Source organism: Alosa sapidissima, chromosome 2 (assembly GCF_018492685.1).
Source record: "Alosa sapidissima isolate fAloSap1 chromosome 2, fAloSap1.pri, whole genome shotgun sequence".
Lineage (NCBI taxonomy): Eukaryota > Metazoa > Chordata > Actinopteri > Clupeiformes > Clupeidae > Alosa > Alosa sapidissima.
The window spans coordinates 41,985,573-42,001,525 of NC_055958.1; the positions used below are offsets into that span (position 1 = coordinate 41,985,573).

The window sequence follows — 15,953 nt, forward strand, 5'->3', positions numbered from 1 at the left end:
ATATGGAGCCAGGCTGCTCTCTGACATCACAACCTCACAGAGACATTGACATTCTGTAGAAAATACCACAGATTCATGCCCCCCAGGTATCCATTCAAATAACATTGTGCATGTAAACGGATCTGAACATGTTTTCTACAGGTAACACATAGCACTACTACTCTAGATCAAGCTGCTTCATGTAATAGCATGACATGCGCTTATAGTTCTATTCCCACATTGATTTCTGCCCAACCTCCCCATAGTGAAAAAGGCCATTTTAAAACTAGAAACCCAACTAATGTTCTTTCTATATCTCAGCATATGTGTGTGTGTGTGTGTGTACTGTAAGTGTCAGTGTGTGTACAGTACCTCAGCATATTCCTCTAAAGCCAGAGGTAGAGTAGTAAAGTGCTGAACTCTGCAGAGATGAATTGTGGGCCGTTGTCTGTGGTTATTGCTGTGGGTTTGCCCCAGTGGGCAAACAGCTCCTCTAAGAACTCAATGACCGCGTGTGTGGTGACAGACCCCGTAGAGACCACCGTCACTAAGCGTCCTACATACTAGCCACTCCCGACCGCTAGCGTGACAATGTGACGTCACGGGAGCGCCGTAACCATTTGTACTCGCGCGTGGTGGTCACACTAGTTGCAATATTCTCCTGAATTGGCATTGGCCTCAATGACCGTAAAAACTGCCCTCTGTGATGATACTTCAGACTTCGGTTGCTGCTATTCACAACTACCATCGTTACCATCTAGTTTCCAAGGTGTGTGCGGCTAGATAGATAGATAGATACTTTATTCATCCCAAGGGAAATTTTAGCTAGCTGACTGGTGCTGAGAGTTGAGTTTGTGTAATTTCCTAAGGTGGAAAGAGATTTTTTTCAGGTCTTAGATATCCTTTGGTTGAAAATACATATCTTTGTTACCTTTTGCTGGATTATTGGCATGTCCCTGGGTCCTAGGTCTTTCATCTTAATTCCCTGTGTTACATCTCTCTCTGGTAGCTTCATTAACTTATCCAGCAAACTATTTAAAAATCACGAACTCTCGCTGTAACTTAGCCAGGTTAATTTCCCTCTCTTCTCAAACTGACTATTCAAACATCATGTTTATTTAAGATGTGGGCTAGGCTATATGAAATGCCTGAATGTGGTTCATGTCTGTATAGAGGCACGCATGCTCCCTGATCTTGGCTTCAAGCTCATCCTGCTTGTCGCGTGCATCTGAAAAAAAATCTCCTGTGCACAACCTGCCTGTGGGAGGCTGAAATTTCTCGTGCAACAGAGGAAATGATGCAATTTTGACGTCACGTTGTCGCGCTACCGGTCGGAAGCGGCGAGTATGTAGTACCCTTAAAGGGGAGGGTATGACTGTGATGGCCCCGGGCTACACACTGGTCAGGAGCGGCGAGTATGTAGTACCCTTAAAGGGGAGGGTATGACTGTGATGGCCCCGGGCTACACACTGGTCAGGAGCGGCGAGTATGTAGTACCCTTAAATGGGATGGTATGACTGTGATGGCCCCGGGCTACACACTGGTCAGGAGCGGCGAGTATGTAGTACCCTTAAAGGGGAGGGTATGACTGTGATGGCCCCGGGCTACGCACTGGTTGTTCCAGCAAAACAAGCTTTGTCTTTAAAGCAGTAAAAAGGCATCAGGCTGTTTGAACTTGGCCCAGGGTGTCGTATGTGCGCTGTCCTTTTAAGCTTAGCCCAGGGTGTCGTACTGTATATGCGCTATCCATTTACATGGTGTTATTTTAGATGTAAATGTCATGTCGGTCAAACCGGACTCATGGAAATGGCCATGTACTTGTGAAAAATGGTTAAAAATAGTGAACATGAACCCTTGAATTATTATTTTTAGGCTTTAGAAACACACTGTGGCTATAGCTGGTGCCTTATGCATCCCATCAAATGGCGCCCGTGTCATTGAATGACCCTTCTCCTGGGACCTGAGAGGTCTGGAAGGTGTGTACTGAAGCATGTCTGATAGGTAATTAGGTCATCTCCATTTAGAGATTATAAACAAGCATTACTGCTTTGGAGTCAATTTGTGTGACTCAAAATGTGACTCACTGGAAGCCAGTGCAGGGACTTAAGAATTGCCAAAACTGCCAAAAAAAGAAGAACAGGCCAGCGAACCCTTCTTTTTCGGTGAGTTTTTTTTTGGCCGTTTGCAAACGGAGTGCATTAGCACCATCTGCTGGACTGAGGTGTAATGGCACCATCTGCTGGACTGAAGTGTAATGGCAAGTGTACCCTGTAGCCTCGTTCTGGCCACCAGCGAATACTCTGAATAGTATTTTCTTGTACAGCACGTTAACATGAACCCTTGAATTATTATCTTTAGGCTTTAGAAACACACTGTGGCTATAGTTTGTGCCTTATGCATCTCATCTAATGTTGGGGACGCAATGACACCGTGTCATAGAATGACCCATCTCCTAGGACCTGAGGGGTCTGGAAGGTGTGTACTGAAGCATGTCTGATAGGTAATTAGGTCATCTCCATTTAAGGATTTATAAACAAGAATTACTGCTTTGGAGTCAATTTGAGTGACTCAAAATGTGACTCACTGGAAGCCAGTGCAGGGACTTAAGAATTGGAGTAATGTGATCAATTCAGTAGTCTCAATCTGAATCTTATTATGAGAGAGAGAGAGAGAGAGAGAGAGAGTAAAGAAACTTATTGGGTATCTGTGTGTAACATGATACAGTACATGTAGCAGAAAATAACATGTAGTGCCGCTTAACATTATACTCCTTCATGACCAAAATGCATTTGTTGTACAGTAAACACATCAGTTTACTACTTGATGTTGATGGCAATGTAAACAAATACTTGTCAGTCCAAAAAAGTCCAAAGTGATCAGTATAACTGTATTGTGAACCCATTTAAATTGTAACTGTATTTAAATACAGTTACATGTGTGTGATGTCTGTATGCTACTGTATTTAAATACAGTTACTCATAGTTTGTATTTTAAATTTGTAATCACGCTATTTGTTGCATAGTAAACACATCAGTTTATTACTTGATGTTGATGGCAATGTACACAAATACTTGTCAGTCCATTCCAACTGGAACTGCCACGTTTCTTTGATTATCAGCGAGAGATGGAAGCGATTTTTTGCCGGGAGTTTCCCTGACCAATTCTCATACCATGAGAAGTAAAATCATCTGGTCTGATTACATTCTAAATATTGCATTACTACTGCCACAGTGCTTACATTTATGTACAGAAACGTCCTACAATGTAAAATGAATTGGAAGTAAAATCAAGTCATTTTCATCTTTTTACCATGTTGCCAGGCATGGGCAGTATTTCTAATACATGTATTTAAAATATGTATTTCAAATACAAAATACTATTTTGTAATTGAAACACTTGAAGTGAAAACTATCATTAACTTGTTCAGAAAATTGAAATAGTCTGGCGAGGTGGAGCCACATGTTGGCACATTCCCGGGATGGACCTGCTGCATCTTCATCCATTGTTTCGTCCATGGTTTCGTCTCTTATCTAAATCTGACCATGGAGTTGACTTTGGCGGAAAGCTGAAGGTGATTGCTGATAGGCTGTCTCAATCAGTGGCGCCTGCACAATCCAATCACGTTTGAGAGGGAAACAACAAATTGAGGGTTTCCGAGATTTTTCTTTTTTCCTTTTTTTTAGAAGTAGTAACGGGTAGTCACGGTTATGGATAGAAATGTAGTGGAGTAAAGAGTACAATATTTGCCTCTCAAATATACTTGAGTAAAGTCATGAGTACTCCCCAAAAATGATACTCGAGTAAAGTACAGATCCCTCAAAATTGTACTCAAGTACTGTACTCAAGTAAATGTACTCTGTTACTGTCCGGCTCTGGTCATACGTATTATTACTGTGAATGTATGTGTGTGCGTGTGTATCTGTTTATGCACATGTGTGCATATGGAATGGGTTAACATGACCCCTGGAGGCAAACATACGGAAAAATTGGTCATCCTAGGCCCTACGGTTCTCAAGATATTCACAGAAAACTCTGTTGGTGTACGGCCACTAAATGTACACATAAATCATTTTATTGTAAGGCCCCCCATGAACGAAAGTTCACGAAACTTGGCATGCATTCGGAGGGTGTCATAATGATCCTACACTTCCAATTTCGTGCAGTTTTGACTATGTTAGGTCACAGATACCTGCGATTACAACACCTCATTTTTACTTTTTTGTGTTTAACTAGGTGGCGCTATACATGAAATGATGGAATGGGTTGACATGGCCCCTTGAGATCAACATACAAAAAAAAGGTGGTCCTCCTAAACCCTACGGTTGTCGAGATATTCACAGAAAACTGTGTCTGCCCTACCCTCCTTTCGGGGGGTTCAGTCCAGCGGGGGGGCTACCGATCAAAACGAAAAACAATGGTTCCATGCTATCCATGTGGGGTTACATGCCCACCAAGTTTCGTGTACCCCGGTCTTTCATTGTCCTGGGAATCCTTGACGGAAATTTGGCCATGCGAAAAAGAAAAGAAAAGAAAAAAATCTGACTTAACCTTCGCAGCGCGGCGGTCATTATAAATATGGACATATAAGAGAGTAGGCAAGGTAATATAAAAAAAAAACTATAGAAAAAACTATATATTAACTATATTAAGAAAAGGTATAAGTGTAGCCACAATCCGGCTGTGGCATGGAGGGAGGGGTTATGCATATGTGCTAATATAGCACGCAAACAGTGAGGCAGTAAAACAGTGGCAAAAAGTGGCTAGTGGACAGACAGTATCCAAACATGGAGAGGGTGGAGAGGCAGACAGACTATGCAGAGAAGTCTATCTCTCCTCTTCCCTTAAGTGAAGCATTGAACACAGAGAAGTCTATCTCTCCTCTTCCCTTAAGTGAAGCATTGAACAGTTCAGTGGCCCTGGGGACAAATGACTTCCTCAGTCTGTCTGTTGTGCAAGGCAGTGAGCGAAGTCTCCAGCTGATCAGGCTGTTCTGCTTTACAATAGTGCTGTGGAGTGGATGACACTCATTGTCCAAAATGTTCAGAGCCAGCTTTCCTTACCAGCCTTTCAAGTCGCCACGCATCCTTCTTCTTTGTGCTTCCTCCCCAGCATACCCCTGCATAGAAGAGGACACTGGCAACAACAGACTGGTAGAACATCCTAGTAGACTTCTCTCATCTTCTCAAAGGAACTCTAGATCTCATTCAAAGTGACCATTGGGTCCTTGGTTACCTGTCTGACCAAGGCCCTTTGTCCCGGATTACTCAGTGTAGCTGCTCCCAAATTTATTCTTCTGGTCAGATTAAAACGTACACTTCAACTGATGTTTGTCGTTTATTTTATTGACTTTCTTGGCAACTTCAAACACATTCAATCACCGTCAAACACTGTGAGAAACAAAATAAAGTACATTCTCACATGAGCATATTGTACATGAGCATGTTCTTGAATCTATGTTCATTCACATATTAATGGCCTTAGGAAACATTTGCACTATTGCATTACAATACAAACACGATGGCTATAACGATAAACTGCTTAATCTTTCCCTCTTTCTCTAGCCCACCTAACTCTCTGGGCAGCGTAGCACCAAAAGGACTGCATGCTCATTTTGCACTGCTATTAGTTAAGTGCGCCACATACTCGACGCACCCGACCTGTAGCGCGACAATGTGACGTCACAGAAGCGCCGTAACCATTTATACTCGCGCGTCGTGGTCACGACACTAGTTGCAATATTCGCCTGAACAGAGGTGTCGCTGTTGTGAAAAGATTAACGCTAACTACGTTACACAGCAGAAGAAGCTGCATTAAGAAACACTAGTAGCAGAGAATGTAAACAGGCTCTGCTATTAGCTAGCCTCTGTGATGGTACTTCAGACTTTGGTTGCTACTATTCACAACTACCACCATCATTATCATCTAATTTCCAAGGTGTGCGCACAGGTAGATAGATAGATAGATAGATAGATAGATACTTTAGTCATCCCGAGGGAAATTTTAATAATTTAAACAGTTTAGTTAGCTGGTTAGCTAGCTAGCAGCTGGCTGAGTTTGTGTAATTTCCTGAAGTGGAAAGAGATTTTGTTCAGGCCTTAATAGATATCCTTTGTTTGAAAATAAATCGTTTCTATTCTTTCCTCTTAATTCCATGTGTTGCAACTCTCGCTGGTAACTTTATTAACTTATCCAGCAAACTATTACAAATTCATCAAATTAACAAAACACTGCAACTCTCGCTTGCCCTCGAACTAGTCCATCTTCCTGTTTCCGCTTTGTCGCACTCGTCTGAAAAAAAATGAGTGGTGCGCTACCTCGCGCTACCTGGCTTAAATCCTGGCGCGCCAGCAAGATCTACGTCATTTTGACGTCACGGTGTCGCGCTACCGGTCGGGTGCGTCGAGTATGTAGAACGCCTTAGGCTGATCACATGACCACAGTAACTTAAATGAAATGCAGCTCACTAGTTTGACCTGTAGGTGTCACTATTTCTGCAGCCCTTGTAAAACAAAACTCACATAGGCAAATTATTATTAATATTTACATTACATTATTGTAATAATAAAAAAAAAGACCCATGTTTGTTTTCTTCCAATGCTGCAGAAATATTTATGTACCCTTCCCCAGATCTGTGTCTTCACACAACCCTGTCTCACAGGTCTATGGACAATTCTCTCAACCTTGTGGCTTGGTTTTTACTCTGACATACCACATCAACTGTGAGACCTTATATAAAGAGATGTGTGCCTCTCCTAATAATGTCCAATGAATTAATTTAGGCACAGGTGGATTTTTTTCTCTTTGGGGGAGGGGGGGGGGGATTCACAGAATCATTGTTTGCATATTTAACATGTTTCATTCACTCCTTGCAACACTGCATTTCGGTCGTTGCTATTACTGAAAGAGATGTGCATGTCGGTTATGTATCCACCTGCAGCCTTCCTCCAAAACTCCAAATCTGCTCCAAAGATTATGTTCCTTGGACACAATTTCCCTATTGTGTATCAACAACAATCAATAACAGTTATAATGTGATGTGTTACAGTTTTTTTCTGAATGCTTAAACACAACCGTGATTCTTATAGCACAATTTCTAAAACTATTAATACTTATAGCAAAACCACTCACTGAGTGGTTTTGTGTTTTGAAACACTGCTTTGCACTCAGTTTGCAATTTTGTAACACACACTTTGCACAACTGTAGGCACAATTCACTGCACAGCACTCTTTTTGCAGAACTGTAAACACAACTCACTGCTTTACACTCAATTTCCAAATGATCAACACACTCCTGGCAAATCATACACATGTATGGATATTATTTACACTATTTTGCCAACTCTCTGGCACACTTTCTCATGTGAAAACTGTTTTAGATAATTAGTTCACTTTGCAATCAGCCTAAGCACTATAAATAAGCCACAGGTCATGTACAATGGGTACAATGGAGTGAGCAGGAAGAGTGAGAAGAGAAAGAAATAGCCCTTTTATAGACAAAAAAAACAGTCTACATGTGGGGATATTGTCATGTCAGGCCTGGATACATCATTCCAGAATATATTTTCCCCAGTGCCTTGGACTAGGACATTGCATGTGATGTAGACAGAATTTTGAGAGAGACGACCCGATGTACACTGATTTGTTTTGTCTCAGTGAAATTGCTATTTTGTGTTTTGACTTGGAAAAACACACTTTTGTTTGTTTTGATGTGTGTAAATAAACACCAATACTTGAAGTTTGGATCCCTGTATGTTTACAGAACTACAGTATGACAAAAGTATGACCTCAAACTGACATAGTCTACCTTGTGCACAGAGAAAGCAAAAGCCAGATGTGTTTTTTATTCAGACCATCAGTGTGTTGTTGGCACATTGTGTGCTTACTATTGTGATGGCTTGTGTTTACTGTTTGATACGAAAACGCCATTTTTACGAAGGTGTGAAGAGTTAAGCAAGGTGTGTTAGCTTTTGCAAGAGAACTACAATGTTTTGCTGATTGGGTGAGAGGTTTTGCCATTTGTGTGTAGAGTTTTGCAAAAAAAGCCATAGTTACAAAAAATGTGCTTAAGCAATCAGAAAAAACTGTAATCAGAACATTTCTTCTCACAATTTGACAAACTAGGCTATTTAACTAGCCCACTTGCTTACAAGACTCAGTGGCTGTGCAGTAACTCACTGTGTAGGCTATGTGTAGGATGTATTTCATACACAATTTGGCAACCTGAAAAAATGAATGGATCTGTGATTTTCAAATGAAGTTTGATGCAAATTCCAAATTCCCGAAATAAATAACAAAACGGGGGGGCGACGGGAGATGACCTTGAAATACGGAAGAACACCTTCCGTGTTGGCAGGTATGGAAGAAGGATGCACCAGATTGCAAGTGTAATAACAAAGGGTCTGAATACTTGTAAATGGAATATTTTAGTCTTTTATTTTTTATAATTTACAAAACACTCCAAACACCTGCTTTTTAGCATTGTGCAGACTGATGAGGAAAAAAGATGAGTTTGAAACATAACAAAATGTGGAAAACTGGAAAGGGTCTGAAAACTTTCCGGTTGCACTGTATATATGAACATATATAATCCTAACCATAACCACACTGTTGTCATCCCCCTTTCAAAATAAGCCAAATAGCCATCAAAAGACCCCTGCAATAACATCACAACCCAACACTAATGATTACATGTATGTAAGCCACTGTCAATACTGATCGCAGTATCTAATTCTCAGTATTTCCTTACTTCAGTATAGTACCCCTTATTATTAAGGTTATATTTTCAGTGTGGTTTGTCTGTGCACAGGATTATGGGAAACTATCAGCCAGATGTTAAGTAGTAAACTTTTGTGGAAAGGTGTAGGATAAGCCACAGATTAACATATTATATGTTTGAGCTGATCTGACTCATGCAGCGCTGCACAGATCTGGATGTCCATACCAAAGTCGAACTCATGCCTTTTCCCATTTCAATAAACTATGTAGAAATACATAAATGAAAAAATGTAGAAAGACAGAAATAAATACATGAAAAATACAGACATAAACAAAGCAATGAATAAATAAGTATGTAATAAATATGCAGCTGATCATAAATTGCTGATAAGCTGATTATTCTATTTAATAGCACTGGTGCACAGGGTCATATACCCCCACCCCCCCCCGCCCACCTCCGAACATCTGCCATGAGTCTGATGTAATCTCTCTTCCTAATGTGTTTCAGATGATCTCCGCATAGTGCTGCTGGGGAAGACTGGAGTTGGGAAGAGCTCTACAGGAAACACCATATTAGGGAGAAAAGTTTTTGAGGCAGAAGCATCTGCTAAATCAGTTACTAAGACATGTCAGAGAGAGACAGCTGAAGTCAATGGGAGGCAGATTATAGTGATTGACACTCCAGGGCTGTTTGATACTGAGCTTGATAATGAGGAGACCCAGAGAGAACTCACTAATTGCATCTCACTGGTATTACCAGGCCCACATGTGTTCCTCTTGCTGATAGCAATTAATCGGTTTACTCAAGAGGAGAGACAAGCAGTAGACATCATTAAAAAGACTTTTGGTGGAAACAGCATCAAGTATACTATTGTGCTCTTCACTAGAGGAGATGATCTGGACAAGTCCATTGAAGAGTTTTGGGGGAAATCTCATCTTACAAACATGATTGAGCAATGTGGCAAGAGATACCATGTGTTTGACAACAATAAGACTGTAGAAGACCGCACTCAGGTTTCTACTCTCCTGGATAAGATTGACATCATGGTGGCAGCAAATAGAGGAGGTTGTTACACTATCCAGCAAATGGAGATGATGATGAAGAAAGAAGAGTTGAAAAGTGAAAAAGAAGATACAAAGGAAGACAAAGACAGACCTAAAGGTACATTGTGCATTTATTATGCATTTTTATTAACAAAGACTGATTCATTCATTCAATTCTTTATTTCAGACTTCATTGCTGGGTCCATAGCATAGTAACATGTTAAGAGAGAATAAATAGATAATAAAAAAAGACAAGACAAAACAAAACAAAAAAGAATTCAGACATGTTCTCCAATGTTTCCTTAGCTTAGAGGAGTACCTCAGGGAGCTCATAATACCATTGCCTGAGCTATCCAGGCGACACATCAAGTTCAAGTAGTTTTATTGTCATGTACTCATAAAATGAAATATAAGTAATGAAATTATTATGCTCCAAAGCCAGCTCAACTTAAAAGAATGAATTAAAAGTAGTAATTAAGAAGGTGTATTCTGTGTGTGTGTGTGTGTGTGGGGGGGGGGGGGGTTGATGAAAAGGGGAATGAAATGGTGTGTATGTGTGTGGGGAGGGGGTATGTTGTGTGTCTGGGTGGGGGTTCTGAGGTTTGAGGTTGATTAGCTATGGGGAAGAGAATTACAGTTCAGCATCCTGGTGGCTTGTGGATAGAAGCTGTTTCTGTATCTGCTGGTAGAAGTCCGAATACTCTTTTACCTTCTACCAGATGGTAGGAGGGTGAAGACACTATGGCTGGGATGACTGGGGTCAGCGAGGGTCATGATCCATGCCACAAGCCTTGTTATTATCCAGCAAAGAGATAGCATCTAAAATTTCATCAGGTTTAATTACAATATTCTCACTTGAGTCAATCGACACGTTTTCATGCCGGAAATAAACCGTTTTGAATCAGTTTATTGCCCAAATTCTGTTTATGTCAATATTCCGTTTAACCTGTTTACAAGCAAGTAGAATGTCACATTTTGAGCATATTCCTGTTTACATAGCAATCAACATTATTCCGATAGGCACCCAACGTCATGATGTAAATCTCCACTGGTGGAATTCCCTCTTTTGGCTGAATAATACAACGTCTTCAGGGTCTTTATTTTTATTTATTTATTTATTTTTTCACGTTTATTTGACGGGGACAATGCACAATATATAATTGGGCCAGATTATAGCCACAAGGCTAATTTACATCTGTTGTCCCTGGACAGGAGTTGATGTTATAAATCAAATTAAAAGACAAAATGTAGAGTAAATGACCCAAACACACCAGTGATATGTACAGAGTAATAAAATTGAGTAGGGAAAAAAACATGAAATAAGATGAAAATAAACACAGAGACAAGAATCAATGACTAGAAATGTTCACAATGTTGGTTTGCTTTTAAGTATATATACTCTTTTGATCCCGTGAGGGAAATTTGGTCTCTGCATTAATCCCAATCGGTGAATTAGTGAAACACACTCAGCACACAGTGAACAGTGAGGTGAAGCACACACTAATCCCAGCGCAGTGAGCTGCCTGCTACAGCGGTGCTCGGGGAGCAGTGAGGGGTTAGGTGCCTTGCTCAAGGGCACTTCAGCTGTACCTACTGGTCGGGGTTCGAACCGGCAACCCTACGGTTACAAGTCCGAAGCACTAACCAGTAGGCTGAACATCATCTGCAGAACACAAGTTTTGTGAAGAACTGACAAAGTTTAGTTTAATTTTCGATAAAATCTGTTTTAGTGAGCATGCAGTCCACAAGCAGTCCAGAAAAGCTAGCTATCTCACTCAAGTTTACAGCAAAGCAAGATGGCAAACTATCAGAACATTGACTCTCATTCAAAACAGTCCATCACTCATCACTCATCTTCACGATTTCACATGTTGTGTATTCACATTATTATATCTCTCACACCAGGGTCGGTGCAAGAGAGAAGGTGTCAGTTTTGATGTTGATGTGATGTATGGTTTGTTTGGCTGGAAAGACCAGTATTTAAGTCTTAGAGAGGTTTAGATGAAGGTGGATATGTCAGAGGGCAAGACTGTGAGATGCAGATATCTAGGCATGACACTCACTGCGCCAGGATTAGTGTGTGCTTCACCTCACTGTGTGCTCACTGTGTGCTCCGTGTGTTTCACTAATTCACGGATTGGGATAAATGCAGAGACCAAATTTCCCTCACGGGATCAAAAAAGTATATATACAGACAGGTCATCTGCTGTAGTTGGTTCAAAGAGAAACACAGTAACCTGTTTAAATACATGCCGTACCGATAGCTAGATTCACATAGTGGAAAATGGTATTTAAACAGGTTACTGTGTTTCTCTTTGACCCAACTACAGGACATGGGAACCCAACTGCAGGACCTGAGAACCCAACAGCAGGACCTGAGAACCCAACAGCAGGAACAAGAGAGAAAGCTAAGGGAGGAAAGAGCTGAGCACAGATGAAAGATATGGAGATGGTGAGTATGACGATAACAATATTTTATTTTTTCATGTGTATGTTGTAGTGTGTAGATACCCGGATGCCAATACAATCTAGGAAACCGTCACAGTGTCCACTACATGAATCTAGCTACTGTTTCTGTTAAACAGCCTACTGTTTATTTTGGATGGCACGTCCCCTAACGGAAATTAACCGTTTTACTATGACAGATTATACAACAATTGGGTTCTATGGAACTATTTATTTGTTTCTGATTGGCCGAGAGACGTTCCATGAGTTGGAATATCCCTGGACATTTCAACTCAGACTTTGCACAGCTAATAATAAATCACTCCGCGATACAATGCGAAGATTTGACACAATGTTCTCATCCCAGCTCTCCACTATTTTAAGCAATGGGTTACTCCTTAGCAAACCATAACGAAACAGTGCTTCACCACATCTGTGGATTAAGCTACACAGTCAACTCCATGTAAGTAAGATAAACGAGGATGCTAATTGTTCTCAGCATTGCCAGCATTGTGTAGGGCCTGTAATATGATTGTCACTTGGAGGAGACTTGTAGATAACTAACGTTAGCATAGTTAGCTAACCGCTGCTAACGTGCTAGCATCGTGTCAGAAAAACATATGGGGTTGTGCACAGTAGTGTAACATTTATTCACCATCAATTAATAAAATTGAGTGGTTCTGCAATGTAGGCTATGTTCTCGGCCTCCGGCCTCGTGGCTACGGCCGAACAACACCCGTGGGAATATCCATGACCAACCCCACTCTCACTCGTGCTATATTGCTTAAATAACCATGGGTTTTTGGGTAACCATGACCATGTTTTTTTTGTTTTCATGGGTAACCAAGACAACCATGGTTTATCACTATAGACCCTTTCAGCAATAAAAACAAAAACAATGCTTGAACGTTCTATTTGGGCCCCAATCTACTTCCTCTGCATTAAGATAACATATGGAATGTTAAAACGGAAGCCTTGTGGGGCCAATTATGATGCTGATAATGGAACTCTCTTGAAAGGGTCCATAGTTAGTCAAGTCATTTATTTATATAATATTATTAATAAGTCATAACAATAAGACCATACATCTACACAAACTAAGTGTGATTATTTGTGGCAAGACGGCATTAGTAGCAGCAACAAGAAAATAGATAAGATAAATAAGAAAAATAAAACGAGACCAAAAACATCATTCTGGATTAAAAGCAAGTGAGATTGTTATTGTAGGGGAGGATTTGATATGTGGAGGGAGGGTATTCCAGAGCTTTGGAGCAGCTACAGAAAAAGCTCGGTCGCCACGGGTTTTAAGGCGTGTACGTGGGACAGCAAGCAGTAGTTGGTCTTGTGACCTGAGTGACCTGGTAGTAGAGTGTGGTGGAAAAAGTTCAGAGATGTAAGGTGGGGCTAAACCTTTAAAGGCTTTAAAAACAATTCTGAATTTGACAGGAAGCCAGTGTAGCTGAGCTAAAATTGGTGTTATGTGATCACTCTTTTTGGTGTTGGTAAGGAGCCTAGCAGCAGTGTTTTGTACAAGCTGGAGTTTATTTAGATTTGATTGTGACATGCCAGTGTACAGAGAATTGCAGTAGTCTAAACGGGAGGAGATGAAGGCATGGATAACGGTTTCAAGATCAGTTGCGGACAGAATGGGTTTCAGCTTGGCTATGGTTCTTAATTGGTAGAAACTGCCTTTGACTACACTGCTGACTTGTTAAAATTCAAGGAGCCATTTAGCTGAACGCCCAGGTTGTTGACTAGCCCATGCAGGTTAGGTGAGAGAGGACCAAGTGCATTGCCTAGGTTGGCGACAGAGGAGGGGGAACCAAATATAATTATTTCTGTTTTGCTTTCATTTAATTGCAAAAACTAAGCACCATGCCCCACAGGTGCGCTGCTATAAAATTTGGGCCCTCGGTGGGCTCCCTGTCAGCGCTGGGCCCTTAGAATCGTCCTTATTATCATTTACATAATATATATATTTTCTTTTTTCAGTTCTGCTTTGGGCACCCAAATGGCCAGCAGCGGCACTGCCTTATATAGACAGATGTGTGCCTCTCCTAGTAATGTCCAATTAATTAATTTAGGTGGACTCCAAACAAGTTGTACAAGCATCTCAAGGACCACTGATAGAAGTAGGATGCACCAGAGCTCGACTACAAACGCCATAACAAAGGGTCTGAATACTTATGTAAATGGAATATTTCAGTATTTACATTTTTTTATAGATTTACAAAACACTCATAACACCTGCTTTTTGTGGAGTATTGTGTGTAGATCGATGAATTGAGTCTGAAAAATAACAAAATGTGGAAAACTTGAATGGGTCTAAACACGTTCTGGTTGCACTGTAGTGTTAAAATCTCTTGATATCTGTCTGGTGCTGGTTTCTGGTTGGTGCTGGCAAGTCTTTGCATGGGGGCAGGGTCCCGGGTTCTCCGTGCAACAGTGAAATTAGGTCAGAAAAGTTGTTGTGTAGCAAGCTTCTCAGAACACTTCATCAATATAGTTTGAATGATGCTTCAATTTCATACAACAGTTTAGTTTATACAGTTTATTTGTATTGTTAATCTACATTATCGTCTTGTAAAATAATGAAACATTATCATGGCTACTCCACGATATGGATGCAACCATGTTAAAATGATTCATTTATAGGTTGAGTCGGGTTCGGTTTGCTGTTTAATCCATATTTTATTGGATCGACTGGGCAGGAGGGTGAGGGTCATAAAAATCCCGACCCGCGCATCGCTATTAGACTAGACTAGCCCAAAAAAGGAAAGATCCACATCCATATCTAGGTTATTAAGGATCTAGGTTATGAGTTAGGGAATCTCCTGGGATTTTCTGTTAGTTTATGCAAAACACATAAAGTTACAGTTGTATGGCAGGACATATATAACTGTTGGTACGTAAATACTACTTGTATACAAATGAAGACATATGATTGCTCGTAAATGATGTATTATTGTTTTAGAGCCATATGGTCCATGTATTATCATTAGGACAGATAAGAATCCTAATGGGTCTCCCCCTCCCCTAGAAAAGACTATGCCAGTGCAGCAGAAAACACACTTCTCCAGCATGCATCGATCTGACGGACTTGGCCTGTACCAATGGGAGGATTCTAAAAGCTGGTAACTGATATCTGCACAACGCTGTAATGAGTGAAATATCATTGAAGAGTTCTAAACCCGAAGGAATGTGGCACCTCTACAAGAAGTGCAGGAAATACACCTGCCTGGGAGATAACAGGAGACGTGAGCACGGAGGCCTCAGACTGCTGGAAGAATGTGCTGAGTGGTTGAAACTGACGGACACCTTAATGAGCTCGACAAGATCATTTAATATGGGATTTTACATTCTAGATCGGTTGAGATACATGTTCATGTAAAATGTTGAACAATGTGTGAACATCACCTAAACCAAATCCAACTCCTTAACCATACATTTCAGTTAACAGAGTGCTAACAGACAGTCTTAAGAAGACTATCAAAGTAAATAAAACACTTTGTAAACAGTAATGATGTTTTTCCCTCATTTAGTCATTTGTGGATTTGTACTTGTGTTTTTCTGTTCTACCATCATTTGAATTCAATGTTTATTATATTTCATTTTTTTTCTCTGATTTATGGTTGCAGGGAGGCATTCTTTATCTTTTTGAGGTGTTTTTTTCTTGCTTTAGTTGCTCCCATCTACTGATACTCTGTGTTACCCCTCATTACTGGAAATATGTGCTGAAGAAATATGATAATGAATTTGTGCTGAAGAAA

At 40.6% G+C, this 15,953-nt stretch overlaps 1 protein-coding gene across 1 annotated transcript in view; it reads left to right on the forward strand.

Moving 5' to 3' along the window:
• The window catches only part of LOC121686217 (GTPase IMAP family member 9-like), a 17,399-nt gene extending 1,695 nt beyond the window's left edge, over positions 1–15,704 (forward strand). The window contains exons 2-4 of the mRNA XM_042066830.1: positions 9,198–9,856; positions 12,069–12,190; positions 15,224–15,704. Of these exons, the coding sequence (XP_041922764.1) occupies positions 9,198–9,856; positions 12,069–12,166 (757 nt within the window). The 3' untranslated portion in view covers positions 12,167–12,190; positions 15,224–15,704. The remainder of the gene's footprint in view (positions 1–9,197; positions 9,857–12,068; positions 12,191–15,223) is intronic.
• Positions 15,705–15,953: the final 249 nt, after the last annotated feature.